At 45.9% G+C, this 26,813-nt stretch overlaps 1 protein-coding gene across 3 annotated transcripts in view; it reads left to right on the top strand.

The window, feature by feature from the left end:
- The window catches only part of RARB (retinoic acid receptor beta), a 451,744-nt gene that overhangs the window by 340,712 nt on the left and 84,219 nt on the right, over positions 1-26,813 (top strand). For 2 of the 3 annotated variants that reach the window (XM_044924897.2, XM_006068951.4), the window contains exon 3: positions 4,333-4,474. In XM_044924897.2, coding sequence (XP_044780832.2) covers positions 4,333-4,474 — 142 coding nt within the window. Of the gene's footprint in view, positions 1-1,986; positions 2,123-4,332; positions 4,475-26,813 lie in introns of those variants that run through there. The other variant, XM_044924863.2, reaches the window with a different exon arrangement.

Genomic DNA, 26,813 nt, shown 5'->3' on the forward strand with positions numbered 1-26,813 from the left:
GAGGTCTCAAGGTAGGGCTGATCTCGTCCTCAGTCTTGCTGTGTCCCTTTTCTGCCAGAAGAGAGGAGGCTGGACTCCAAGTCCTTAGCACAACCCGGATCCAGGAAGAGTGAAATCACTTCTGATTATTATTTTTTTATTATTGTTAATGTATTTAATTTTTGGCCGTGCTGGGTCTTCGTTGCTGTGTGGGCTTCTCTCTAGTTGTGGAAAGCAGGGAGCTACCCTTCAGAGCTGTGCGCTGGCTTCTCACTGCAGTGGCTGCTGCTGTTGAGGAGCACAGGCTCTCGGCGCAGGCTCAGTAGCTGTGGTACATGGACTTAGTTGCTCTGCAGCACGTGGGATCTTCCCAGAGCAGGGATCGAACCCGTGTCCCCTGCATTGGCAGGCGGAATCTTATCCACTGTGCCACCAGGGAAGTCCTGACTGCTGTTCTGCTGGACTTCATTCTGTTTATTAATGGCACCCCACTCCAGCACTCTTGGCTGGAAAATCCCATGGATGGAGGAACCTGGAAGGCTGCTGTCCATAGGGTCGCTGAGGGTCGGACACGACTGAGCGACTTCACTTTCACTTTCACTTTCATGCATTGGAGAAGGAAATGGCAACCCACCCCAGCGTTCTTGCCTGGAGAATCCCAGGGAAGGGGGAGCCTGGTGGGCTGCCGTCTGTGGGGTCGCACAGAGTCGGACACGACTGATGTGACTCAGCAGCAGCAGCAGCAGCATCCCTCTCATCATTTAATGACAGTGCTGGCTTTTGAATTGAGCCAGAGGTTAAAGGTTTTCATTTTAAATAATGCTAGAAATAAAAGAAGACTCAACCTAGATAAAAACATTAGGTTGATTAAAATGTTGGTGGCACGGGGCTATGGTGCCACCCACACGCATGCACACATGAGATCCTCCAAGCAGTGGAAATGAGGTTTACTGGACAGCTCACGGTATCTACTGCAGGGGAGGGAGATTAGGACAAGACAGGCCCCTCTGTGGCTGCCAAGGGCATTTCAGTTCACCCAACCCATGTGCAAAAGTACCTGAGAGCATCCGTCCTAGCCAGCAAGTGTCCTGTTGTGGTGGAAATAATTTCCTGAAACTCAGATTCCCCTTATGAAATGCAGCCTCAACTCTGATTTGGAAAACTAAGAAGTCCTATTTAGTTACTGCTATCCCTGTCACTGAACCTCACTCCCTGGATAATTAGTGATGTATAACGTTCTTAAGCCTCTCTTGTTCCATCTCGGTGTCATGAGATTGGTTTCTTCTCCTCCATGCTCCCTCGCCAAGAATGTGCCGAACTGAATATTCAGTTTTTAATAAACGGAGGAGGCCACCTTTGTCCACACCTCACTGGCCTCACGCCTGCAGAGACTGGATCTTCCAAGTGTCAGTGTTTCTTGGCGGTAGAGCAGAGAAGTGTTTGTAAATAGGGTTTGTACATCTGGCAGCCAAAAGTGTCCTGTATGTATTAATATTTTCTGCAGGAAAAGATACGTTCGAAGTGACCGTAGGGCACAGATTCTCTTAGAGTTGCAGGGTATTTATAGCCTGTTATTTTAGATTCTGAGCATATTTGTAGCTCCAGAGGTACAAAAATAAACTATGTTTTCTTGGAAAAATGTGTGTATCTGGGATGTGACAGGAGTTGCAACCTTAAACAAGATTTCCAGGCATTTACGGTTGAACCATGCCAGTGAAAATATGTTATGTAGACATTAAAATCCTAGGGTGCCCACGTACATATCCTAAATGATGTGTGTTACATGAGCTTTCTTGGCCACTGTGCTTTAGCTTTGAAGGTTTCTAGTTCTGGCTCCTGGAGTGCTGTTACTGTGCTGCAGGGAAAGGCGAACGCAAATTCTGAGTCTTATTTGCGGTTCAGCACATTGGGTGGCGTGTTTCTTAGGTTCGGGAGAATTGTGTCTGATGTAGGTAAAAGTTGCATCACAATTGATAAGGTAAAACTCCTTGCTTTTATTGCCCCTAGCAGCAGAGAGGTTACTGATGGGCGATTGGAAGAGGAAAAAGACAGCAGGTTTCCTCGTCAGTCACTATTCATTCATCTGCGTGTTAACAAGCATCACTCAATTTCCCATTCTCTGCAGAGCTGTGTGGGAAGATGGGTAAGCAGAGAGGGCAAGGCGGGGACCCTGTGCTCCTGGAGCCTAAAGTTTGATTTTTTTCATCTGAGTGTCAAAAAATCTAGATAAATTTCTTCTTCGATCAAATTGTAACACCCAAAAGTTAATAAACAGTGAAAGTGAAGTCGCTCAGTCGTGTCTAACTCTTTGCGACTCCTGTGGACTATAGCCAGCCTCCTCTGTCCATGGGATTCTCCAGGCAAGAATACTGGAGTTGGTTGCCATTTCCTTCTCCAGGGGATCTTCCTGACCCAGGGATCGAACCCAGGTCTCCCGCACTGCAGGCAGACGCTTTACCCTCTGAGCCACCAGGGAAGCCCTAATAAACAGTAACTTATTCAAATATGCAGTAAACACATATTGAGGATTTACTGTCATTAATGAGGAATAGAGGAGGACAAATTGGTTCAAAGAAGGATATGAGCAAATGCCTAGGTAGGTAGCTGCACAGACGGACAGTGTACCTGATACAGTGACGGGAAAGAAGAACGCTGGAATAAGACGGCGAGGTTAGACACACCTGGTCAATGCCCTGCAAGGCAACAGAACAGTCATCTTTGGTTATATCTCAGCTGGGCAGGAATCTTTGGATCTGTAACAGACCAATGTGATTCTTAAGTTACCAGTCTTCTACAGTCTTTACAGAGTCAGGGTGCAGTCAGTAATAAGCAGTAAGTCACAGTTAGTTACGTTTCCTGAGACCGTTGGATGACTGGGTGAGTTTATGAGTCAGCGCCACGCATGCGGACTTTGTGCGAGGACGGTGGTATTCTGTGCACGGGCTGTCCACTGTGGTAGGCACCGCGCATACGTGGCTGCTGAGCGTTTGAAATGTGGCTAGTACAAGTGAGGAGTCAATTTTTAAATTTTGTTTAATTTCTAACACACAGAATGGAAGAAAATATCTGCAAACAAAGCAACCACAAGGAATTAATCTCCAAAATTGACAATGAGTTTGTGCTGCTTAATATGAAAAAAACAACCCAATCAAAACTAAGTAAAAGATCTAAGTAGACATTTCTCCAGAGAAAACATACCGATGGCCAAGAGGCATGTGAATAAAGACTCTCAACATCGCTAATTATTAGAGAAATTCAAACCAAAACTGCAATGAGGTAGCACCTCACAAGAGCCATAGTGGCCATCATCAAAAAGTCTACACACAAGAAATGCCAGAGACGGTGTGGAGGAAAGGCGGAGCCCTCCCAGCGTTTGTGGGAATGCAAACTGGTGCAGCCACTATGGAGAACAGCTGGAGGCTCCTTACACTAAAAATAGAGCTACCTTAGGACCCTGCAGTCCCACCCCGGGCGTATATCTGGAGAAAACCATGGTTCAAAAGGATACATCCCCCCATGTTCATTGTAGCACTGTTTACGATAGCCAAGACATGGAAGCTGCCCAAGTGTCCACTGACAGATGAACGGATAAAGAAGTTACGGTCCATGTATACAGTGGGATACTACTCAGCCACTGAAAAGGGTGAAATCGTGGCCTTTGCCACAACTTGGATGGATGTGGAGATTATCATAGTAATTTTATTTAATTTTCATCAATTTTGACTTAAATGACCACACCTGATTAACAGCTACCTTTTTGGACAACACAACTCTAATATGCCATTAAATGACCAAGCAGTCATTTTTCTGCCTTGTTTCCAACCGTGGCTAATACTTTTCTTAAACACTGTAAGTTAAATCATGTTTTAAATATGGTTGCATGAGCTAAATATGTAAAAGGAATTGGAGAGGACACCTTTGAAAAGACCTAATTCTTTCATGAAGCATATAATTTCTTCTGCAAATTGAATGCTTCTTCTGTTGGGTTTCTTGACAGTAGACTCACCGGAAGTCACTCTGGCCAACGTGGGAACCACTTAGGAAGTTAAGCCCGTCTGGAGGGACGTCAGCTCTGCATTGTACTTCCCAAGGCATTCATTTTCTTTTAGCAAGATAGTAAGAGTCATGTCCAGTTTTGATTAAAAGGAACTTTCTGCTTTGCAGCAAAGGGAGAGACTATGAATATATGACTATCATATTTCACAAGGATACAAGGATTTTAAGGCTTAAATAAGTTAACTTTTCTGCTGCCATCACTTCATTACTCAGAACGAACATTGATAAGCTTGACTTTGATTTCTCATGAAGCTCGGTAGTCTTGCTTAATTTTCTCCTCTTTTCACTTGCCCGCAGGGCTTTTTCCGCAGAAGTATTCAGAAGAACATGATTTACACTTGTCACCGAGATAAGAATTGTGTTATTAATAAAGTCACCAGGAATCGATGCCAATACTGTCGACTCCAGAAGTGCTTTGAAGTGGGGATGTCCAAAGAATGTAAGTGGAGCTTCAAAAATTCTTTTTCTCTTTGCTTTATCTATAAATATGATTACTCAGCCTCCAAAATCAAGTTGTGGAGGACATCAGCATGTGGAATTCAGACATGACACTAATGATATATTGCCACGGTTAGGTGTCAACAGAGATGGCATGGAAATAGAAAACTGGGCATTTTCAGATAAAATTTGAGTGGCATTTGGTGAAAGGGGAGGAGCTGGGTGTCGTGCTTGTATTCCAGAGCACTTCGTAACTGACTCTGTGTCTCTGCTGGTAACCCAAGCATGTCCTAGAACCACATGGAGACCATTCCCCCAGCTTAACAGGAGGAATAAAGAGCTCTGCCTCTACTGATGAGAATAAAATGAGGCAGAGGCAGTGGAAATAATGCACCCTTTCTCAGAGGGGAGGGAGTACCAAACTTTTGCTGTCGAAGAAACATTTAGAAATTTGGCACATTGACACTTTTCCAAACTTGATTCAGCTTTTCTCCTTCCCACCACCCCCTCCTCCAATTATACACTTGATTAATTCAGAAGAGAACATGTGAATAGATTAAAAACGAGTGGTCCATAATCATCCGCTTATGGGGCTTTGAAGTAGACGTGCTTTAACATAGGCAGAGGGAATACAGCACCAAAAAATCATTGCTTGTGGATTCTCCTTAGTGCTTTCAAATGAAGAAAGCAGGAGCATGCCAGACCAATGCCCTGGCTTGGGCGGGTGTGAAGAAGAGGCAGGGGTGTGTGCCAGGGGGAACAATCAGTGGAATCTGCCCACCTGCCCTGCATCCCGTGGGGATCTCGTGGGGCCCTGAGCGGGGTGGTCTAAGTGGCTCTGGAGATGCTGAGCTGTGCACACCGTCGTCTACAAGTGTGGGGCAGAAAGCCACAGTTTGACAGTGGGGGTTGAAGACTCGTGTTGTTCAGAGGCTCTTGGATTTTGGAACTGGGACATGCGGCCGAGTGCCAGTGGAGAAGGTCCCTGGAGCCAGGAGGGCCCGCACTGAGGGTGTGCAGCTGGCCGCCTGGCTCTCCCCTGGGAGCTGTGACTCGAGGATGTTTCTTGGTGGCCTGCTCAGCATGTTCCTAACTGTGCCCAGGGTTTAAATGGGCTTTTCCACCTCTTGGGTTTCTACACTTCAGGGAAGACCATCAGGGTTGGATCAATTCACTGGACTCAAGCCACCAGTATATTCTGTTCCAGGCAGTATCATTGGTTCCTGGTGAACTTATAACCTAGGCTGGCCCAGTGAGAAAGAGTTCAAGACTCATGCTCATGATCCATAAAAGAAAAAAATGGTTAATTAGACTTCATCAAAATCAGAAATGTCTGCTGTTCCAAAGACACTGTGAAATTAATGACAAGACAAGCCACAGGTGAGGAGAAAATATTTACAAATCACATATCTGATAAGGACTTAAATTTAGAAATAGAAAACCTTTGAAAACTCGATGATAAAGCAAATAACCCAATTAAAAAAAAATAGTACTCTTCAAAAACGCTAAGATTCTGAAAGACAGAATGACTGAGACACGACAGCTAAGTGATCCTGAAGATGCTGGAGCAGAAGGAAACTATCCATAAAGGACATTATTGGGACGCTTATTGAAATTTGAGTTCAGACCATAGGTTAGAATTGAGTCCGCTTTAAATTTCCCAACTTTGATCATTGCGCTTTTGTTATATGAGAAAGAGAATGTTCTTATTCTCAGTATCTGCAACTAGCTCTCCATGGTTCAAAAGATAGGGGTGTGTGTGTGTATGTAGGTGTGTGTGTGTGTGAGACAGAGAAATGAGACAGAAGAGAGAGGTGAGAAATATCAAACCTTATGAGTCTGAGTGAAGGGATACACCGTGAAGGAGCTCCTTGTACCATTCTTGCAACTTTTCAGCAAATTTGAAATTTTATCAAAATAAAATTACTAAAACAAAAGACTCATGCTTAGAAGTGTCCTGCCTTCTGCCGCAGGTGCACAGGGAGACAGGTGCCCAAAGGTCCTCTCAGCCCTGAAGGAGGTCAGTGACAGGTCAGAGCAGGCTCTGTGGATGGAGGAGTGGACAGACAGACAAACTCGGGCCCTGACGGCATCCCTGAGTTGCTGAACCAACCGCCCCTGGAACCTCTGCCTCCAGGTCATTTGGTGGTATCTGCCAAGAGGCCATCATGAAGGCCCTTGGGCTGGGCCCTCATTCATAATTAAGATCCCGATGAGCAAGCATGGGGTCACCAGCCCCATGGGTACCAGATGGAAGCATCCAGCAGGTGGCATCCTCTGGGGGCTCGTCTGCAGGTGATGAGTCCACATTTCAGCAAGTTCCTTTGATCCCCTCTGGACTTCAGAGCTATCAAATAAAAAAAAGAAAAATCAACGAATGTTATGATATGAAAATAATCTTTACTTAGTTCAGGCTCTAAACCCTACCACTGATGAGAAAAGAGTAATATTGCCCTGAAAGAAGCAGATCATTTTTTATTTTATTTTATTTTATTTTTTAAACTTTACATAATTGTATTAGTTTTGCCAAATATCAAAATGAATCCGCCACAGGTATACATGTGTTCCCCATCCTGAACCCTCCTCCCTCCTCCCTCCTCACACCATCCCTCTGGCTCGTCCCAGTGCACCAGCCCCAAGCATCCATTATCGTGCATCAAACCTGGACTGGCAACTCGTTTCATACATGATATTTTACATGTTTCAATGCCATTCTCCCAAATCTTCCCACCCTCTCCCTCTCTCTCAGAGTCCATAAGACTGTTCTATACATCAGTGTCTCTTTTGCTGTCTTGTACACAGGGTTATTGTTACCATCTTTCTAAATTCCATATATATGCGTTAGTATACTGTATTGGTGTTTTTCTTTCTGGCTTACTTCACTCTGTATAATAGGCTCCAGTTTCATCCACCTCATTAGAACTGATTCAAATGTATTCTTTTTAATGGCTGAGTAATACTCCATTGTGTATATGTACCACAGCTTTCTTATCCATTCATCTGCTGATGGACATCTAGGTTGCTTCCATGTCCTGGCTATTATAAACAGTGCTGCGATGAACATTGGGGTACACGTGTCTCTTTCCCTTCTGGTTTCCTCAGTGTGTATGCCCAGCAGTGGGATTGCTGGATCATAAGGCAGTTCTATTTCCAGTTTTTTAAGGAATCTCCACAGTGTTCTCCATAGTGGCTGTACTAGTTTGCATTCCCACCAACAGTGCAAGAGGGTTCCCTTTTCTCCACACCCTCTCCAGCATTTATTACTTGTAGACTTTTGGATCGCAGCCATTCTGACTGGTGTGAAATGGTACCTCATAGTGGTTTTGATTTGCATTTCTCTGATAATGAGTGATGTTGAGCATCTTTTCATGTGTTTGTGAGCCATCTGTATGTCTTCTTTGGAGAAACGTCTATTTAGTTCTTTGGCCCATTTTTTGATTGGGTCATTTATTTTTCTGGAGTTGAGCTGTAGGAGTTGCTTGTATATTCTCGAGATTAGTTGTTTGTCAGTTGCTTCATTTGCTATTATCTTCTCCCATTCTGAAGGCTGTCTTTTCACCTTGCTAATAGTTTCCTTTGATGTGCAGAAGCTTTTAAGGTTAATTAGGTCCCATTTGTTTATTTTTGCTTTTATTTCCAATATTCTGGGAGGTGGGTCATAGAGGATCCTGCTGTGATGTATGTCAGAGAGTGTTTTGCCTATGTTCTCCTCTAGGAGTTTTATAGTTTCTGGTCTTACGTCTAGATCTTTAATCCATTTTGAGTTTATTTTTGTATATGGTGTTAGAAAGTGTTCTAGTTTCATTCTTTTACAAGTGGTTGACCAGATTTCCCAGCACCACTTGTTAAAGAGATTGTCTTTAATCCATTGTATATTCTTGCCTCCTTTGTCAAAGATAAGGTGTCCATATATGCGTGGATTAATCTCTGGGCTTTCTATTTTGTTCCATTGATCTATATTTCTATCTTTGTGCCAGTACCATACTGTCTTGATAACTGTGGCTTTGTAGTAGAGCCTGAAGTCAGGTAGGTTGATTCCTCCAGTTCCATTCTTCTTTCTCAAGATAGCTTTGGCTATTCGAGGTTTTTTGTATTTCCATACAAATTGTGAAATTATTTGTTCTAGCTCTGTGAAGAATACTGTTGGTAGCTTGATAGGGATTGCATTGAATCTATAGATTGCTTTGGCTAGTATACTCATTTTCACTATATTGATTCTTCCAATCCATGAACATGGTATATTTCTCCATCTGTTAGTGTCCTCTTTGATTTCTTTCACCAGTGTTTTATAGTTTTCTATATATAGGTCTTTAGTTTCTTTAGGTAGATATATTCCTAAGTATTTTATTCTTTCCGTTGCAATGGTGAATGGAATTGTTTCCTTAATTTCTCTTTCTGTTTTCTCATTATTAGTGTATAGGAATGCAAGTGATTTCTGTGTGTTGATTTTATATCCTGCAACTTTACTATAGTCATTGATTAGTTCTAGTAATTTTCTGGTGGAGTCTTTAGGGTTTTCTATGTAGAGGATCATGTCATCTGCAAACAGTGAGAGTTTTACTTCTTCTTTTCCAATTTGGATTCCTTTTATTTCTTTTTCTGCTCTGATTGCTGTGGCCAAAACTTCCAAAACTATGTTGAATAGTAATGGTGAAAGTGGGCACCCTTGTCTTGTTCCTGACTTTAGAGGAAATGCTTTCAATTTTTCACCATTGAGGATAATGTTTGCTGTGGGTTTGTCATATATAGCTTTTATTATGTTGAGGTATGTTCCTTCTATTCCTGCTTTCTGGAGAGTTTTTATCATAAATGGATGTTGAATTTTGTCAAAGGCTTTCCCTGCATCTATGGAGATAATCATATGGTTTTTATTTTTCAATTTGTTAATGTGGTGTATTACATTGATTGATTTGCGGATATTGAAGAATCCTTGCATCCCTGGGATAAAGCCCACTTGGTCATGGTGTATGATCTTTTTAATGTGTTGTTGGATTCTGATTGCTAGAATTTTGTTAAGGATTTTTGCATCTATGTTCATCAGTGATATTGGCCTGTAGTTTTCTTTTTTTGTGGGATCTTTGTCAGGTTTTGGTATTAGGGTGATGGTGGCCTCATAGAATGAGTTTGGAAGTTTACCATCCTCGAAGCAGATCATTTTTATGTGTGTGCAAGACTCACAGGATGTCCCCTTAACTCCCTTTTTCGGTCTGACATTCTTTAGATGTGGATGTTACGCTGCAGTTCTGTGGGGGAATTTTGGTTCAGACTACAATTATAAATGAGTAAGGCAGCTGTGGACTCAGGGTAAATCGGTACTTTTGCCTTTATTTTGTGTGGGCTAGAGACCCATTTCCTGCTTACATTACTTAAAACCCATATCCTGCTGCTCTGTAAAAACTGGCAGGTCGGTTGCCAATTTAAAAATAATAATAATAATAATGTTCACACCCACAGGAAAACTCTAGTTTCAACCCTCAAGGAACTTATCACTCTAATTAGTTTGAAAAATATAGGAATGGGAAGAAAATGGGATCGTTATGCCTGAGTATACAAAAATAAATGTATTTTCTTTAGAAGGAAATTGAAGGTGAAGACAATAAACACTTGGAGTATAGTGACTGAGAGTCTAATAGAAAATTTTAAAAGTTGAAACAGGAGGAAGCAGGAAAATAAGAGAATCGGTAACCAATTAGACCACAGTATCCGCAACTGAAATAAACCCAGAAATCATAGAGACTCTTGGGATGGTCGAGCTGAAAATGGATCTCAGAGATTGGTTTTCACTCACCTCTCTCCCTTGACACACAAGTACACCAGGACCCAGAAAGATGAAACGGTCCTCCCAGCCATCCCCTACTGGCTGCAGACAGAGCCAGGCCCAGAGTTCACAGCTGCCACCTCTCCTTGCCACGCTTTCTTCGCAGCACCAAGACGAGCTAGGCCTTCGGGTCTAGTTGTAGATCTTGTCAGTTCACCAGGATGTTGCAGAATTCTTTGGATGCAAGGGACAGAAAACCCAGCTGAAACTTGCCATAAGCTCAAAAATCAGCACATGTAACGGGACTTTCCGGATACCATGGCTGGATCCAAAGGCTCCTGTTTGTTTTAGGGGCATTTTCATTGTCCCCTTCATCTCTCCCAGCTGGTTTTTGTTTTGTTTTTGTTATTTTACTGGGTCGGTTTTGTTTCTGGGAAGCTTTTCCAAGTGACTAATAAAGATGGCCAACCAACAGCTCCAGCCAATAGCCTACCCAGCAGAAACACAGAGACCCAGATCCTCGGTGAAGGCAGGACTTAGGGGTGGGGCAGGGGCAGAATACTGTGATTGGCTAGTTCCGGATCCGTGTCCATCCCTGGACCCCGCCCCCCTGAGCCAGAAAGATGGGGGCAGAAACGATTTCATGTTCAGCATGAAGTATCAAGTCTTCCGGCACTGTCCCCAGAATGTTCTTATTCTTGAATCGGGGGCGGCAGGTGGAGAAACCTCAGCATTATAGTGCTCACTAACACAGACAAGGTGTTTTCCATGTACCAGGCACGACGTAAACTGCTCATAATATGTCATCCCATTTGATCCTCAGAGCAACCCTGTAAGATAGGTTAGTTTCAATTCCTCTCTCCCCCTGTTTTAGGAAGATGTGGACGTTGAGACACAGAGAGGTTAATTTACTCGCCGTAACACAGTGGGTAAGAGGCAGCCCTGGGCTTAGGGCCCAGGGAGTGACACTGTGTGCCCTAAAAAGCAGCTTTGAAAACTCTGGATTTTATTACCAGTGGTTAATAAAACAGCAGTCACACTCCTTGCTGTATATTAGAGATGTACACCCTGGAAAATCATGTGCAAATTTAATTTTTGTAGATCATATTTGGTTTTAAAAGTATACGGGGATGTACAGAGAAAGCCTTTTCTGCATGTCCCATCAGAAAAGCAAGGTTGTTTCTTTATTTTCCTGTTCCCTGAATGCTGGTGGGCTTACCTTCTATCTTCCAAGAGCTTTGTACAAGAGGGGAACCTGTTTTTTTGTTGTTGTTGTTGTTTTTTTTTTTTGCAGAAGAGTAGCTATTTGTCAGAGCATAGGATTTGAAAGCGGTAACAGCAAGGGGGAAAAGAAATCGATTTTCAGCCGCATTTGAAAAGTAGTACAAAAATTTATGAATAACTTGGGGAGGAGGGAAAGGAAGTAACATGACTCCAGCTTGAGTGATGATGAGCTTCTGCAGGTGGGTGGGAGGCTGGTGACCACGTCAGGCAATGCAGCAAAGCCCTAAAATAAAAACCAGGGGGGAAAAAAAGGATCAGCAGCAAATGAAGACAGAAAATTTGGGATTGAGAATGAGACATTCGGTCCAGACAAGCTTGTGTCTGTGGTGGGGAGGGAGCAGGTTGAAGCCATGCTGCTTAGAGACCACAGAAGGGAAAATGACAATGTGCATTCTGGTCAGTGACAGAAAGCCCAGAGATAATTCACATTTTCAACCGTTGATCAGCAAAACTAAAAAAAGGGTCAAATAGAAAATGTTTTGACTTGTGGGCCGTGTGATCTCTGTCCCAGTTCCTCAACTCGGCCGCTGTAGCACAAACACAGCTGTTGCTGCTGTTATTTAGTCGCTCAGTCGTGTCCAACTGTTTGGGACCCCGTGGACTGTAGCCCGCCAGGCCCCTCTGTCCACGGGATCTCCCAGGCAAGGATACTGGAATGGGTTGTCATTTCCTCCTCCAGGGGATCTTCCCGACCCAGGGATCGAACCCCTGTCTCTGGCATTGGCAGGCGGACTCTGCCGCTGAGCCACCAGGGAAGCCTAATCACAGCTACAGAAAATATATGAGCAGAAAGGTGTGGTTGTGTCCCAGTGCAGCTTTATTTACTAAACAGGTGTCCAGTGGGTTTGGCCTGGAAGTACTCCTGCCGTCCTGGCTCCCCCAGCGGTCAGCCGTGCCGGCTGCTCTGTGACCTCAGCTTCGCGCCACCCGCTCCGCCACCTGCTTTTCTCCTGTGACGGGTAATCACTTAGCTTCCAGCTGCGCTAGAGCCTCTGGCCCTTGAGCCTCTCACAGCTCTGAGCTCCTGCAAAGGCTGTGCCCTGGGGTTGGGTTTTCACCCCCTTCCCCATCCGAGGAACCCCAGAAGCCTGCTGAAATGCTGCTTCCTCCCTGAAGCCCCCCGCACGCTCCATTCTCTCCCCTGTGCTCCCGGGGGAGGCTCTGTACAAGCCTCTAGGAACCACAGGCTATTGTGTTATCCCATGAGGCTTCCCGGCTTGATTATAAACCCCTGAGAGGCGAGCGTCCTGTGCTCCTCACCTTATAGCCCCAGAAGCTAGCACGATGCTTGCACAGGGAGGTCAGGTTGTCAAGGGGCTTAACTGTGGCTGTGCTGAGAGACGCCCTGGCCTCTGCGAGCTGTCAGCCACAGAGCTTTTCTGGATAAAACTATTCAACTGTCACTCACTCACTCCTCTGCCCCGGGCCCAGAACAAGACACACACCTTCTCCAGGGCGGTGTTCTCTACCTAGATGAGCGAAGCCTTGCTGCCGACTGACCACCTGGGCATGGTCTGAGAAGGGATTTTTCCTCCTGTTCAGAGACTGGTGTTGCTGCCATTGGCTTCCTCTGTCTGGTTGCCTTCCCTGGCAGATTTAAAGTTTTTCTAGTGTTCACTGGGGAAGACCGTCGAGCCAAGCGGGCATCGCATGTGACCGTGCATGAAAAACGCAGGGAAGGTGGGAGGAACTGGGATGGATGGGCAGGGGGCAGGCTGTGGCTCCCTTTTGCCAAACCTTGGTAATGCTGGCCAGGGTTCTTGGCCTCCTCAATCAATAGATATTGATTAGAAGCCAGACAAGAAATTCAGGCAAGGCTTTATTGGGGTCCCTGCTTCATAAAGGGGAGTGAAAACAAGTAACAGGCTCCCTTGCTCACTCCCTGAGCAGGATGGGGCAGCTGGTTCCTTACATGAGGGATGGGGATGTGTCCTGGGCTTCCCTGGTGGCTCAGCTGTGAAGAACCTGCCTGCAGTGCAGGAGACCCGGGTTCAGTCCCTGAGTTGGGAAGATTCCCTGGAGGAGAGCAGGGCAACCCACTCCAGTATTCTGGCCTGGAGAATCCCATGGACAGAGGAGCCTGGCGGGCTACAGTCCATGGGGTCACAGAGAGTCAGACACAAAAGAGCAACTAGAGAAGGGTGGGGGGTGGTGTGTGTCCAGGGGTCAGGCTGGAGGGCTGTCTTAGGGTCTGCCCGCCCCTTTGGTGGTGCTGAGTGCTGGAGCATGCGCAGTTCCCTGCTTCTGTTCCCGACTCTGCAGAAGTGGCAGTTGGGTTTTTTGGTCTCTCTGTATATCTTGTTGTCCATACTTTGCCCCAACCGCTCACATATATGCAGTTGTTTTTAGTCCCTGCTAGTTTCTTTGTATTTTGTTGCTGGAAGAAACGTTTGTCCAGGGGCAAGCACAGCAGCAAAGGGTCCCAGGTCCCAGGCCGTCTCAGTTCAGTTCAGTCCAGTCACTCAGTCACGTTTGACTCTTTGCGACCCCATGGACTGCAGCACTCCAGACCTCCCTGTCCATCACAAACTGCCGGAGTTTACTCAAACTCATATCCATTGAGTCAGTGATGCCATCCAACCACCCCATCCTCTGTCGCCCCCTTCTCCTCTGACCTTCAGTCTTTCCCAGCATCAGGGTCTTTGCAAATGAGTCAGCTCTTCGCATCAGGTGGCCAAAGTATTAGAGTTTCAGCTTCAACATCAGTCCTTCCAATGAATATTCAGGACTGATTTCCTTTAGGATGGACTGGTTGGATTTCCTTGCAGTCCAGGGCACTCTCAAGAGTCTTCTCCAACACCACAGTTCAAAAGCATCCATTCTTCGGTGCTCAGCTTTCTTTATAGTCCAACTTTCACATTGATACATGACTACTGGAAAAACCATACCTTTGACTAGATGGACCTTTGTTGGCAAAGTGACGTCTCTGCTTTTTAATATGCTGTCTAGGTTGGTCATAACTTTCTTTCCAAGGAATAAGTGTCTTTTAATTTCATGGCTGCAGTCACCATCTGCAGTGATTTTAGAGCCCCCCAAAATAAAGTCTGTCACTGTTTCCACTGTTTCCCCATCTATTTGCCATGAAGTGATGGGACTGGATGCCATGGTCTTAGTTTTCTGAATGTTAGGTTTTAACTGTCTCATTGGTGATTGAATTGCTCCCAGACAAAAGGCGGGGATCCAGGGACAGGCTGGACTTGGGGGTGGAAATGGAAGATGCGAATGAGCCTGGATGAAGACGCGTGAGCTGTGATGAGGGGGGTTTGTGGCCCTGGTGCCCCCACTGTGTGGCAGGTTCCGTGGGCCTCCGGCCTTTAGGGTGGGCGCCCTCCACAACGGCGTCATGGAAGGTCCTGAGGCCATCGCCCACTTCTGTTTCTTCTTTCCTTTCTTGAAACCACTGGCTGGTAATTTTCAAAGGAGCCTATTTACATTTTATTTGAGCTTATATTTATGTAGTCCATGCCTTTGAGGGGTAGGCAAAACACATCTTTGATTTTGTGTGAGAATGCTATTCAGTATTTATTTTACAGCTTTTTTTCCCTAAGACAGTTTCATAAGTGTTTTTGTAAAATAGAGAGATTGAATAATCTCTGAATTTAAGAGTCCCTAACCACTCATTGACAGCTTCTCATTTGGGGCATATTGAGATTAAAAACAGCTTTTTATAAAGTCTCTAAATTCCAATTTACACTTTAGACATGAATGTCCCCGTGGGTGGGTTGGATGCAATAAATGGACTTTGTACGGACACTTACGACACTTCGAGGAGAGGCTCTGGTTGTCTTCTGTTTCCGTCATTTCCCCTTCAGTGTTAAACCTACGTTAAAACAAACCTTTTGGATGAAAGGCTCTTAACCTTGGTTAAAATCACTTTTCTTGGTGCACAAATTATGTGGATATGCTCATTGGTTCTACGGCTGAATTTTACTGGCTTAATTACGAAGAAATTCATATTGTAGGTTGCCCCATGTACATGGAAAATTACATAAAAATCATCATCAGGGCACGCAAACGTCTTTCTAATTTCGGTTTATTTCTTCCTCTGTTCCCTGGCCCTAACCTGTTACTGCGTTTCCAAGGTTCACTGATAATCCTGTTCTGTTCAGCGGAGATGGAGCTCTAACCCCGCCTTCTCGCTTCACCCCCGCCTTCTCGCTTCACCCCCGCCGCACACAAATCCCCGCAAAGCACCTCCCCGGGGAAGTTAAGGAAAGACTGAAACTTTTTTATATCTAAAAATGTCACTGAAGCTGGGACGTAAAAACCCGCTGCCCCATTCCACTGGCCACAGGCTCCTGTTTCCCTGCATCTGCCCAGGACCCTAAAACCACAGGGGATTCCGTTTGGGCCCCTGCAGGCTGGGCAGTCTGTGCCGCCGTGGGGCTTGAAAGACTTCTCTCCCCGCAGCCTCGCAGAGCCTCGCCTTAGACAAACGAGAAACTCCCATCACTCGGTGCATGGAACAGCGATGGGAGCTGAGCTGGGCCTGCGAGCCCTCCTGTCTGGGGCAGGGCCGAGCTGGCCCCCGGCGTGCGCGGCCTTGCAGGGGGTGGGTCTCGTGCCTGGGACCCCGCCCGCCGCACGACAGGTTCCGGGTCGGTGCTGCGCGTTCCTCCGGGTCTCCCTCCGCTGCTGACACTGGCTCTGTCCTGTCCTGCTGTTGTTGCTGCCACACCTTTTTTTTTTTTTTTTTTTAATAATGCTATTTAGTTATTTTTGGCTGTGCTGCATCTTCATGGCCGTGCGCGCGCGGGCTTTTTCTCTAGTTGTGGCCAGCAGGGGCTACTCTAGTCGTGGTCTGCGGGCCTCTCATCACGGTGGCTTCCCCTGTGGCGGAGCAGGGCTCTAGGGCGTCCCGGCTTCAGCAGGTGCGGCTCTCGGGCTCTAGAGCGCAGGCTCAGCAGTAGTGGCGCCGGGCTTAATTGCTCCGTGACATGTGGGATCTTCCCGGACCAGGGTCGAAGCCGTGTCTCCTGCATTGGTAGGTGGGTTCTTTAGCATCATTACCCCTTTAGTGTTAAACCTGCATTAAAACCAACCTTTTGGATGACTTAACCACTTCCCTGAGCCACCAGGGAAGCCCTGGTTTTGATTTGGATAACCACAGCCTTGGTCCTCCTTCGGGACAGAAGTGAAGGCGGGGGACTGTGTTGAGGTGTTTGTATAGCAGGGCAGTGCAGATGGAAGCCCCACACGTTGCCTCGCAAGGTTAAGGGAAACAAGCTTGCTGACGAAGTTTCTAGAATAAAAGTCCACCTTCCTTGGCTGCTGTGAACTTGGAGGCAGGTAGCTCATCTGCCTGGAGATGCGTGAGGGCAGAGAATGAGACAGGGTCCTGCTGGCATCACGGAGCCCTGCTCCACGGGGGAAGCTGAAGTGTTAGAAAGGAGGCCTCCCTGCTCATCAGCTCAGGGTGCCAATGCTGGCCCGGGCGGTGCAGAACCGAGCTGAGTCCCCAGGGAGGCAGGGCCTCCTCCCTCGCGGCATCCCCCCTTTTCCGCCCACATGGCTCCTTCCATCTCTCCGCATCCTTCATTTGGGTCTCCATGCCTGCCTTTCCCCTGGACCCATTATCTCCTTTTTCCCAACTAGATCTTATCGCCCTTCAGGCTGTTTATCAGCATGGCTTTTTGCCATCAGCCATGCGGGTGATACGGGCACAAAGTTCTTTACCAACAGCCTCCCAAGACTTAGGGTCACCCCCCATGTCCTGAGAGTCAGAGAAGCTAAGGCCTGCCCAGCTCATGGTGCTGGCTTCAACCCACAGGTCCCGTTCCAGTCCCACATATCTTCTCAAGCTTCTCTTTGCTCGGTGGTAGTGGCTTAGTCGCTCAGTCCTGTCCGACTCTTGCGACCCCATGGACCACAGCCTGCCAGGCTCCTTTGTCCTTGGGATTCTCCAGGTGAGAATACTGGAGTGGGTTGCCATTTCCTCCTCCAGAGCATCTTCCCAACCCAGGGATCAAACCTCGATCTCCTGCATTGCGGGCGGATTCTTTGCCAGCTGAGCCGCCGACAGTCAAGTTCTTTTGCGAGTTTAATGTTACCAGGTTTTCCGTGTCCTCACCCGTCTTTGCTGCCAAGTCTCATATTCTGTCATTCACATATAAGATTTGATTTGACGTATGCACTGGTTTAATGCGCATTTCCCCTGGTGTAAACTCTGCCCACGGTGATGTGAGACATAATTTAGGGAATACTGAATAGGATCAGATCATACAGTGATGGAGTTATTTCCTTTTCCATCAATATTCATTGAGCCTTTTCATTGCCAGTGAGAAGGTCTCAGGTTGATGCTGATACATCCTTGACCAACTCCTCATTAACCTTCAATGCTCCCTCTTTTTAACAGAGAGGACAGACTCCCGTCCTTAGTTAGAAACCGTATTTGTTTCAGAGGTGTGCAAACCTTCTTAGGTGGCCAGATAACACTTATTTTAGGCTTTGCAGGCCATTGGGTGTCGTTGCTCCTGCTTTACTGTTGCCCCGTGAAAGTTTCATGAAGGAGCCTGGCTTTGTTCCAGTAAAACTTTATTTAGTAAAACTTGATTACAAGCAAAGGCAGTTGACCTGAAAATGCTGTTTACTTATTTTTTTACTCTTATCTCCTATTTATGGCCATTGCTACTACTTTCCCCTTTATATTAACAGTAGTAAAATCAATTTCTCTAAAATCTGTCTCACCAAAAAATTAGTTTGGATGGAAGTCATCAGAGCCTGCTGGCCTGTGAGCATGTGAAAAACCTGAAGGTAGTCAGGACCGCAGCTGGAGAAAGCCTGGTTTTCTGAGCCAAGCAGTCAGGTGTTGCTGGACAGGAATAGAGCAGCATCTCTCCAGAGCTTGTGCCTAGCCTGGGGGTCTGGACCCCCCGACCTGCCTCTGGCCCATCCCCGCCCAGCCCTCTCCCCACCCCGAGCTGCCTGCACGTGGAGGCTATGGGTCCTGCTTTGCTTGCCTCCCAGGTTCGTCCTGTCCTGGTGCCATGAAGGGTGGGTCACTCCTGGATCTGTGGGGCGGGCTTTCAGACATCCAGACTGCCTGCAGCGGGAGCGGGAGAGGCCAGGCAGGCCTCCAGGGCAGTTTGCTTGAGTCCCCGCCTCATGTTTGTTATCTGTTTCTGGCTGAGCTGGGTCTTTGCTGCTGCGTGGGCTTTTCTCTGCTTGCAGGAGCAGGGGCCATCTCCAGGTGCGGTGCACAGGTGTCTCAGGCTGGTGGCTTCTCTTGCAGTGGAGCAGGGCTTTGCAGGCACCTGGTCTTCAGGAGCTGTGGAGCGCGGGCTTAGCTGCTTCTCGACACGTGGGATCTTCCCATGCCAGGGACCAAACCCACGTCCCTTGCATCGGCAGGTGGGTCCTTACCCTCCGCGCCACCGGGGAAGCCCTGTGTCCCTGCGTCTGAAGAGCGGTGTCGTGGGGTTGAAGGCACAGACCCGAGACAGCTGGGGTTCGGGTCTCAGCCCCTTCCTGCTTGGCTCTGCGCCGCTTGGGCAGGTGGTTCCTCTGCTTCTGCTGTTTTGCCTGTAACAGAGAAATAACCATAGTGTCTCCCTCTCATGGCTACTGTGAGGAACAGGTGGATTAACCTGCAGCAGGGGCTAAAGACATTTCCTGGTAAGTCTTAGCCCCTGTTACTGCTGCCCCTGCTACGATGAAGGCTCCGCCTGGCCCCTGGAGCACGGCCCATGTGGTCCTCAGCACGGTGCTCAGTGTCTGTACAGGACAGCTGGTGCTCCTGTCCAGCAGTCCATTTACCCAAAACAAGAGGTGCCTTCAGTGGGACGTCTGTCTTTGGGGGCTCGGACCCAGCCCCCACAAGCAGAGAGCCGGCACTGAGCTGGGCCCACGCCAGGAACCACTGCCCTGCACCACCTGTGGAGTGCCCCCGTGTGAATCAGGGACTGTCCACGCAGCGGCCCAGCCTGCAGCCGCCCACTCTGGTTCTCATCCTGCTCCCCAAAGACCCCCGAGTGATCTGCCTCGGGCCGAGCTGCCCCCCGCCTTCCTCTCCCTCGTCCTAACCCACCACCCCCCTAAGTGAGCCCCCAGGCTCCTCCAAGAGCAGAGGCAGGTGGGCACGCTCACCTCCCCACGGTGTGACACTTGAGTTCAGTGACTTTCAAAGTCAAACTTGTTCTGAGTTCAGAAGGTAGGGGGGGCGTGAGAGAGACAGGCGGCAGGTGTTCCCTGCACGGACTGTGAGCACCCAGAGGGCAGGCACAGTCTCTTTCCTGTTTGGGTCCCCAGCGCCTTGTACTGAACAGCTAGTTCTGGAATGCATTGCAGGCAGAGGGTGCTTCAGAAGTGTCAGGACCTTTGATCTTCCCAAGAGATTGGAATCCACATACTGCTGTATTGAGCCTGTTCTCTTTTCCATTTCTCTCCCTCCCCTAGTTCGCACCCTGTGAATACTAGCCTGTTGGCCCTTTCATGACATGAAATCTTGATGTGATGTGTTCCGTGGTGGGTGTAACCAGAGAGAGATTGTAAGTGGGTCCTAATGGAGATTTGCTTTCTCTCAGAACTGCACACACATAGACACCATACTCCATCCAATCTATAACTTGTTAAGACGCACTATAATTTTATGTACTGCTAAAAAGAAAACAGCGCCAATTAAACTAAGACACAGTGAAGATGGTTAAGACAGGTGGCAGTTTCAGAGAGAGAGAGGGAGGGAAGCCAGATCTCAGCCCTGTAAGAAAAGAAAGCGTCTCACATTCGAGGCTGGAAATATGCTCTGTTTTCATCTGGAGCTGTTTTTCATCCTGCTTTAAATAGACACGGATGATAAAACCTCAGTGCCCAAAGACAATCCCCAGCACAGAGAGTTGGCTGAGTAAATATACAAGGACTTCTAAAATAGCTGGCAGAGAGCCCTTTGTTTGGAAACAAATGTGTCCCTGAAAATAGCAACCCGAGATTCGCCCGCTCAGCCCCTGTGTTCCGGCCGAGCGGGGCCCTGCTTTAAGTGCCTTCTCGGAGGCAGCAGTTCTCTGGAGGGTGGCTCCCTAAATTGCTCCATAAATCCACGCGCACGCTCAGTCTGGAATTCACCCTTCCTGCAGTGGGACTGCGCACTCACACCAGTCTGCCGTCGCAGAACATTAACTATCCCAGTCAGGGTATCCCCTCCCATCCTTCTCCCTCTGATACTGGGAAACAAAGGGTTGCTTTGAGCCGATGAATGCGATTAATGAAGACAGGTGTCTTTTTAGTGGTGAGACCAAGAGAGAACGCTGTTTCCTCAAGAGAAACAGCGTCCCAAGTTTCTGTCCCAAGCTCACACTTGTTTCAACACTTCATTTCACAGATATAATGTCCCTCCATGATTAAAAAGTCTGATCGCCCTGTTTTCAAAATGATTTTCGGACAGAAATGTTCTGACGTTGGAGGATGTAAGTCCCACCCCCTGTCTTGGCTTGTTTCTTCTGGTGGTGTTTGATAGCATCACTGAGTCAGACTTATAAACAGTGTTTTGGTTTAGCAACATTGTTTAAATCTTAAAATAGAACAGAGGGATTTCGCTGGTGTTTCAAAATGGACCCACTTAGGAGGCGCTCATGATACAGCACTTCCAAGGAGAAGATAAAACTTGCTTTGAGTAAACTCTGTCCACTCTGGGACTTAATGAGGACAGGCAGAGAATCAAGTGCAAACTATAATGCATGAAGGATCCCCGCATTGTGTGCTGAAAGTGTGGGGACACAGCCCTTGAGCAACTTTGGATGGAAGCTTGGCTGTGGCTCCCCCTTGAACTTGGAGCTCTCAGAGATGTGAAAACACGCAGCTCCAAGTGGGCTCCTGACCAGGGAAGGGAGACGTCATGACCTCGTGGAGCCAAGCCAACACTTGGAGATGACCGTGCCTGTGTCTCCTGGATGATAACAGGATCTGGGGCTACAGAACACAAAGCCCAGTTTGTTTTTGCAAATAGTGCCTTTTGTGTGGCTCTCTGAGTTCCTTAATTTTATGTCCATCAAATTGAAATGTGGTCCTTTACCAGGAAGGCTTATACCCTAATGTTCACTGAAGTATTATTCACAATAGCTGAGACGTGGGAACAGCCTGTATGTCCCTCAACAGAGGAATGGTAAAGACGTAGTACATTATACAATGGAATACTACGCAGCCATTAAAATGAAATAATGCCATTTATCACAGCATGGATAGGCCTAGAGATGATCATACTAGGTGAAAAATATCATATGATATTACTCATATGTAGAATCTAGACTTTTAAAAATTAAATAAGTGAACTTATTTTCAAAACAGAAACAGACTTGCAAATTTTGAAAACCAACTCTTGTTACCAAAGGGGAGACATGAGTGCAAGGAGTCAAGCAGGAGCTTGGGGTTAGCGTATGCACACTACGGAATACAAGACAGTCAGTCAGGATCCAGTGCGCAGCACAGGGATGCTGCTCAGTGTTCAGTGATCCCCTATATAGGGAGAGACTCTGGAGAGGGTGAACGTGTGTATGCGTGTTCCTGAAGCACTTTGCTGTCCACTGGACACAAAGCCAATCCTGGAAATAAGTTATCCTCCACTACAATTTTAAAAAGGAAGACGATGACTCCTCCTCCCTTTAACACATCACCGTTCCTTCAGGAGCTGTTTCGCCCTCTCTGCCTTTTGTCTTCTCCTCTAACTGGGGACCTTTTTCAGTTGCAGCTCTGAACTCTTCAGGAGCTCCGGACATGGGGTGTTACGCTGACTTACTCTGAGTTCTCTGAGGATGGTTATATCACACCTCTAATGTCATCAACCCAACTGACTGGCTTTTCCCTTTGGTGCCACGCACTGCAGATTAATAGCCCATGGATCCCTTTACAGCTTGTTTTGGAAAACTTATTTCAGCCATCAAATAATAAACAGCGCAAGAAGAATTGTTATTTTTTAGTGTTAAATTATCAGTGTATGTGTGTGTGCACACCTATAGTCCACCAGGCTCCTCTGTCCATGAAATTTTCCAGGCAAGAACACTGGAATGTGTTGCCATTTCCTTCTCCAGGAAATCTTCCTGACTGAGTGGTCAAACCCATGTCTCTTACATCTCCTGCGTTGGTAGGCAGGTTCTTTACCACCTAATAGTGTCCATAAATTTCTCTCAGATATGTAGTGTGATCAGAATGGGATTTATGAACCAGTTTAGATTCTAGTGTAATAATAAGTTGCTATCCCTTTTTTCCATAATTAAAAAAAAAAAGATGTCTTTTCATTTTGAATCATCCATTAGAGGCAAATGGGACTTTCACTGAGAGTGGTTTAGAAAAGTTAACAAGAAGATACGGCTGATACAATAGACAACTTGCATTTTTTTTCATAGCTATCGAGTCATTTCTTTGTGAGGCTGTTCACATTTAAAGAAGTGCTGAGTTTACAGAAAGTCCATTTTAATTTCTTTGTCCTTTTTATTAGTTTTAAAAAATGTTTACCATATGTTAATGACAAAGGAGAAATACTAAAAATGGTAAATCCTTTCCTAATACCAGTTAGCAGAAGAGGAACAATTAATTCAGCTTCTGAAATTTAACTATAAAGAGATAGCATTTTTGATTTGGTATGTTGGTGTATTAAGCATTTGATTTAGGATATGGAATATCACTTTTAAGCATCAAAACTAATGAAGCTTCATTTCAGCAAAAGAGACAAATATAAACAAACCCGAACCCTTTTTATAGAGATATATTTCTCAGTGCCGTCTTCAAGAATGCAAGGGAGTTTACAAGACCATTGTTTTAAAAATGATTGCAATTCAAGGGTAAAAAGACAACCTATTAAAAAGAGAGCAATGGGGCTTCCCTGATGGCTCAGTGGTAAAGAGTCTGCCTGCCCACGCAGGAGACAGGAGGTCTGTGCCTAGTCCAGGAAGACCCCACGTGCCGCAGGGCAGCTAAGCCCATGAGCCACACCTACTGAGCCTGCGCTCCAACAGAAGCCCACACTCTGCAACGAAGGGTGGCCCCTGTCTCTGCAACCAGAGAAAAGCCCACCCAGCGACAGAGAGCCAGCACAGCCAAAAACAAAGAAATACGTCTTTCTAAAAAGTAGGCAATGGATTTGAATAGACATTTCACCAAAGAGGACATACAAATAAATGGCCAGTCAGCACACAAGATGACACTTGGCGTGTTTATTAGTCGTCAGGGAAAGGCAAATCAAAGTCACTGAGTTCCCATTTCACACCCACGGCAGCAAGTGCTGGGAAGTTACGCAAAAACATGAGCCATCTCACACTGCAGGTGGGGCTGTAAAGTGGGGCAGCTGCTTTGGAAAATAATCTAGCGATTGTGGAAAAGTTAAAGATAGCGTTACTGTATCACCCGTCAGAGTTCTATTCCAGATGTGTACTCAGGAGAAATGAAAAACGTGCCCCACAAAAACTCGACAGAATTGTTCATTGCAGCATTATTCCTAAAGAGAGCCAAAGTGAGAGCAACACGAATGTCTGCTCAATGATGAAGAGACCAAAAAAAAAATAGCGGTCTCCCCATGCAAAGGAATGAATGTTATTCAGCCGTAAAAAGGAATGAAGTATTGATACATGGTACAGCATGCTGACCCTTGAAAATGTTAAGTGAAAGAAGAAAGACACAAAGCCTCCATAATGTGTGAATTCACTTCTTAAAATGTCCAGAATAGGCAAATCCATAGAGACAGAAGCAAAGAAAAGATATCTGTATAACTGAATCACTTGCTGTCCACCTGAAACTAATTCAACACTGTCAACCAACTATATATGAATTAAAACACATTTTTTAGTTAAAAATGGAAACACAGAGACAGAAGGCAGGAGTGACCAGAGGCATGAGTGATTGAAAAGTGAGGAGTGGCAGCCAGCGGGTTTCTTCTTAGGGCTGATGGTGTAACAACTTTGTGAATATCTCAAAGACCACCACTCCTTAAAAGGTCGACTTTATGTTAAGTGAATAATATACCAGTTTTTTAAATGAAAGAATATTTTAAATGCTAGGTTAGCTGACTTAGGGGGAAATAGGAGGAGAAACCTTAGAGTCAGATTAACACACTGAGGTTCATGCAGCCTAGACAAGGCTTCCGGTCACCCTAGTGAAGTGCAAAAGGAAGCTGTCAGGGGCAGGGTCCTTGGCTTCCATGAGATGGAAACAGCCGAGTCTCCAGTGACTTGGAGATGAACGTCTCCCAGGAGTCCTTCTAAAGAGAGTCCCGGGAGGCGTCTTAGGATGTCCTTGACATTTCTTATTGCTCTTCCTTGGGACATCCCTTCATGTAATTCAATCCCATCTCTTTTCCAAATTGGAATTAAAAAGGCATCAGAAAAGCAAGGGGATCTTTCTGATGCTAGATCCCCGAAGAAATAACTGGGCCGGAAATTGAAAGGAACACCGATAAAGACTCACACCAAACAAGGGTTGGCTGTCCCCCTTGATCCACTTCAAGTTACATCATTTAAAACTCTCTCCTTCAAATCTCCTTTCTGTAGAGCTCCTTGATTTTGCTTCCCCGGTCACTTCAGCTTGTGCTGTACAGAAGGTTTTTGTTGGGTTTCCATTTTAAACCTAGCAGTGTGGACATGACCTCCCCAAAGTCCCTAACTATCCCCCCCCACCTCGCCCCCCAGCAAAGAAAACGAGCTTATGCTATTTCAGTCTTTTTAATTTTAGACATCTCCTGGGTATGAGGTGATAACCTTACTGTGGTTTTAGTTTGCGTTTTCATGATCACTAATGACACTACATTGCTTTTTTATTTTTTGGCCTTAATTTTTTTTTTTAACTGGGATATAGTTGCTTTACAATGTTGTGTTAGTTTCTGTTGTACAACAAAATGAATCAGCCCTGCGTCTTTACATTCCCTTCCTTTTGAACCTCCCTCGCACCCCTCATCCCACCTCCTAGGGCGGCACAGAGCGCCCAGCTGAGCTCCCTGTGCTGCAGAGCAGCTCCCCACCGGCTGGCTGCCTCGCACCTGGGAGGTTACTCACGTCAGCGCTGCTTTCTCGACTCAGCCTCCCTCCCCGTCCCCGCTGTGTCCACACCGTTCTCCCATGTCTGTCTCTATTCTTACTCTGCAAATAGGTCCCATCAGTACCATCTTTCTAGATTCCACATACTTGCATTAATATACGATATTTGCTTTTCTCTTTCTGACTGACTTCGTTTTGTATGACAGACTCTAGGTTCATCCACACCACTACAAATGACCCCTTTTTTATGGCTGCGTACGTTGCTTTTTTATTTAACAAAAGCTCAATCTGTTAAGTTAGAAAATATAAAATAAAGCTATGCACATTTTGGTCTCATGTTTGTAAAAACAAAGTTTGGAAGATAGTGCTGAAAATGTTAAAAGCTCTTGTTATATTCTTGTGTGAACTTGTCTATAGTTTTATTATTTAACCTCAGTATACATTTGTTAGTCATGTGATAAAAGAAGAAAAATTTGGAAAAAAAAAGAGATTAATTCCTTAATTGATCAAGGTAGAACTTTCATTTTCTTAATTGTCTTAACACTTTAGGCTAAGTAAATAGATAGAAATGGTTGGGAACATAGATATTAATACAGTTTTGCATTTGTCTGTTTCCCCTGGGAGAAGCAAATCTATTCCTATATATTTAGACATCGTGATATCTAAGGACTGCATCCATATTTCCGTCAGTTTAATAGGCTACAATATAGAGGTCAGCAGACTTAAGCCTGTGAGACAGATCTGGCCCGCTGCCTGTTTTTATCAATAAAATTTTACTGGAGCACGGCCACATCTATTCATTTACATATCACCTGTGGCTGCTCCCTTGCTGCTACCGCAGAGCTGAGGAATTGTGACAGAGACTGTATAGCCCACGAAGCCTAAAATATTTACTGTCTGGCCCTTTATGGAAGGCATTTGCCAGCCCTTACCATAATCCATTCCGTCTCCTTAAATTTTCTATTTTAATTCAAGCAGTGGTTACGAGAGCTTAGTTCTGTGCCAGACACACATGCAGTTTGTAACCACACCTTCATTTCTACCCAATTCATATAAGCCACTCACCAGTTACGTGCCTTGCAATCATGTCTTGATAGTTCAATAAGAACTACATCTAATTTCAACTTCAGATCGAAAATTCATAAACAGATCCTTCCCCAGCAGTACCCTCAAATCCTTTCATGTTATGCGCAGGAAAAATAAAAGTGTTTTGTCCTGGATTGAAATGCAGCTAAACTCTTAAAGTCAGGTAACTTTTTTAAACACACACAGATAACTTTAGCATCCAACTGGCAACTCTTTTAGATAAAAAGGAAGTGTAGTGACTGTGAGTAATAAAGTAGCTTGAT

This window comes from Bubalus bubalis, chromosome 1 (assembly GCF_019923935.1).
Source record: "Bubalus bubalis isolate 160015118507 breed Murrah chromosome 1, NDDB_SH_1, whole genome shotgun sequence".
Taxonomy (NCBI): Eukaryota; Metazoa; Chordata; class Mammalia; order Artiodactyla; family Bovidae; genus Bubalus; species Bubalus bubalis.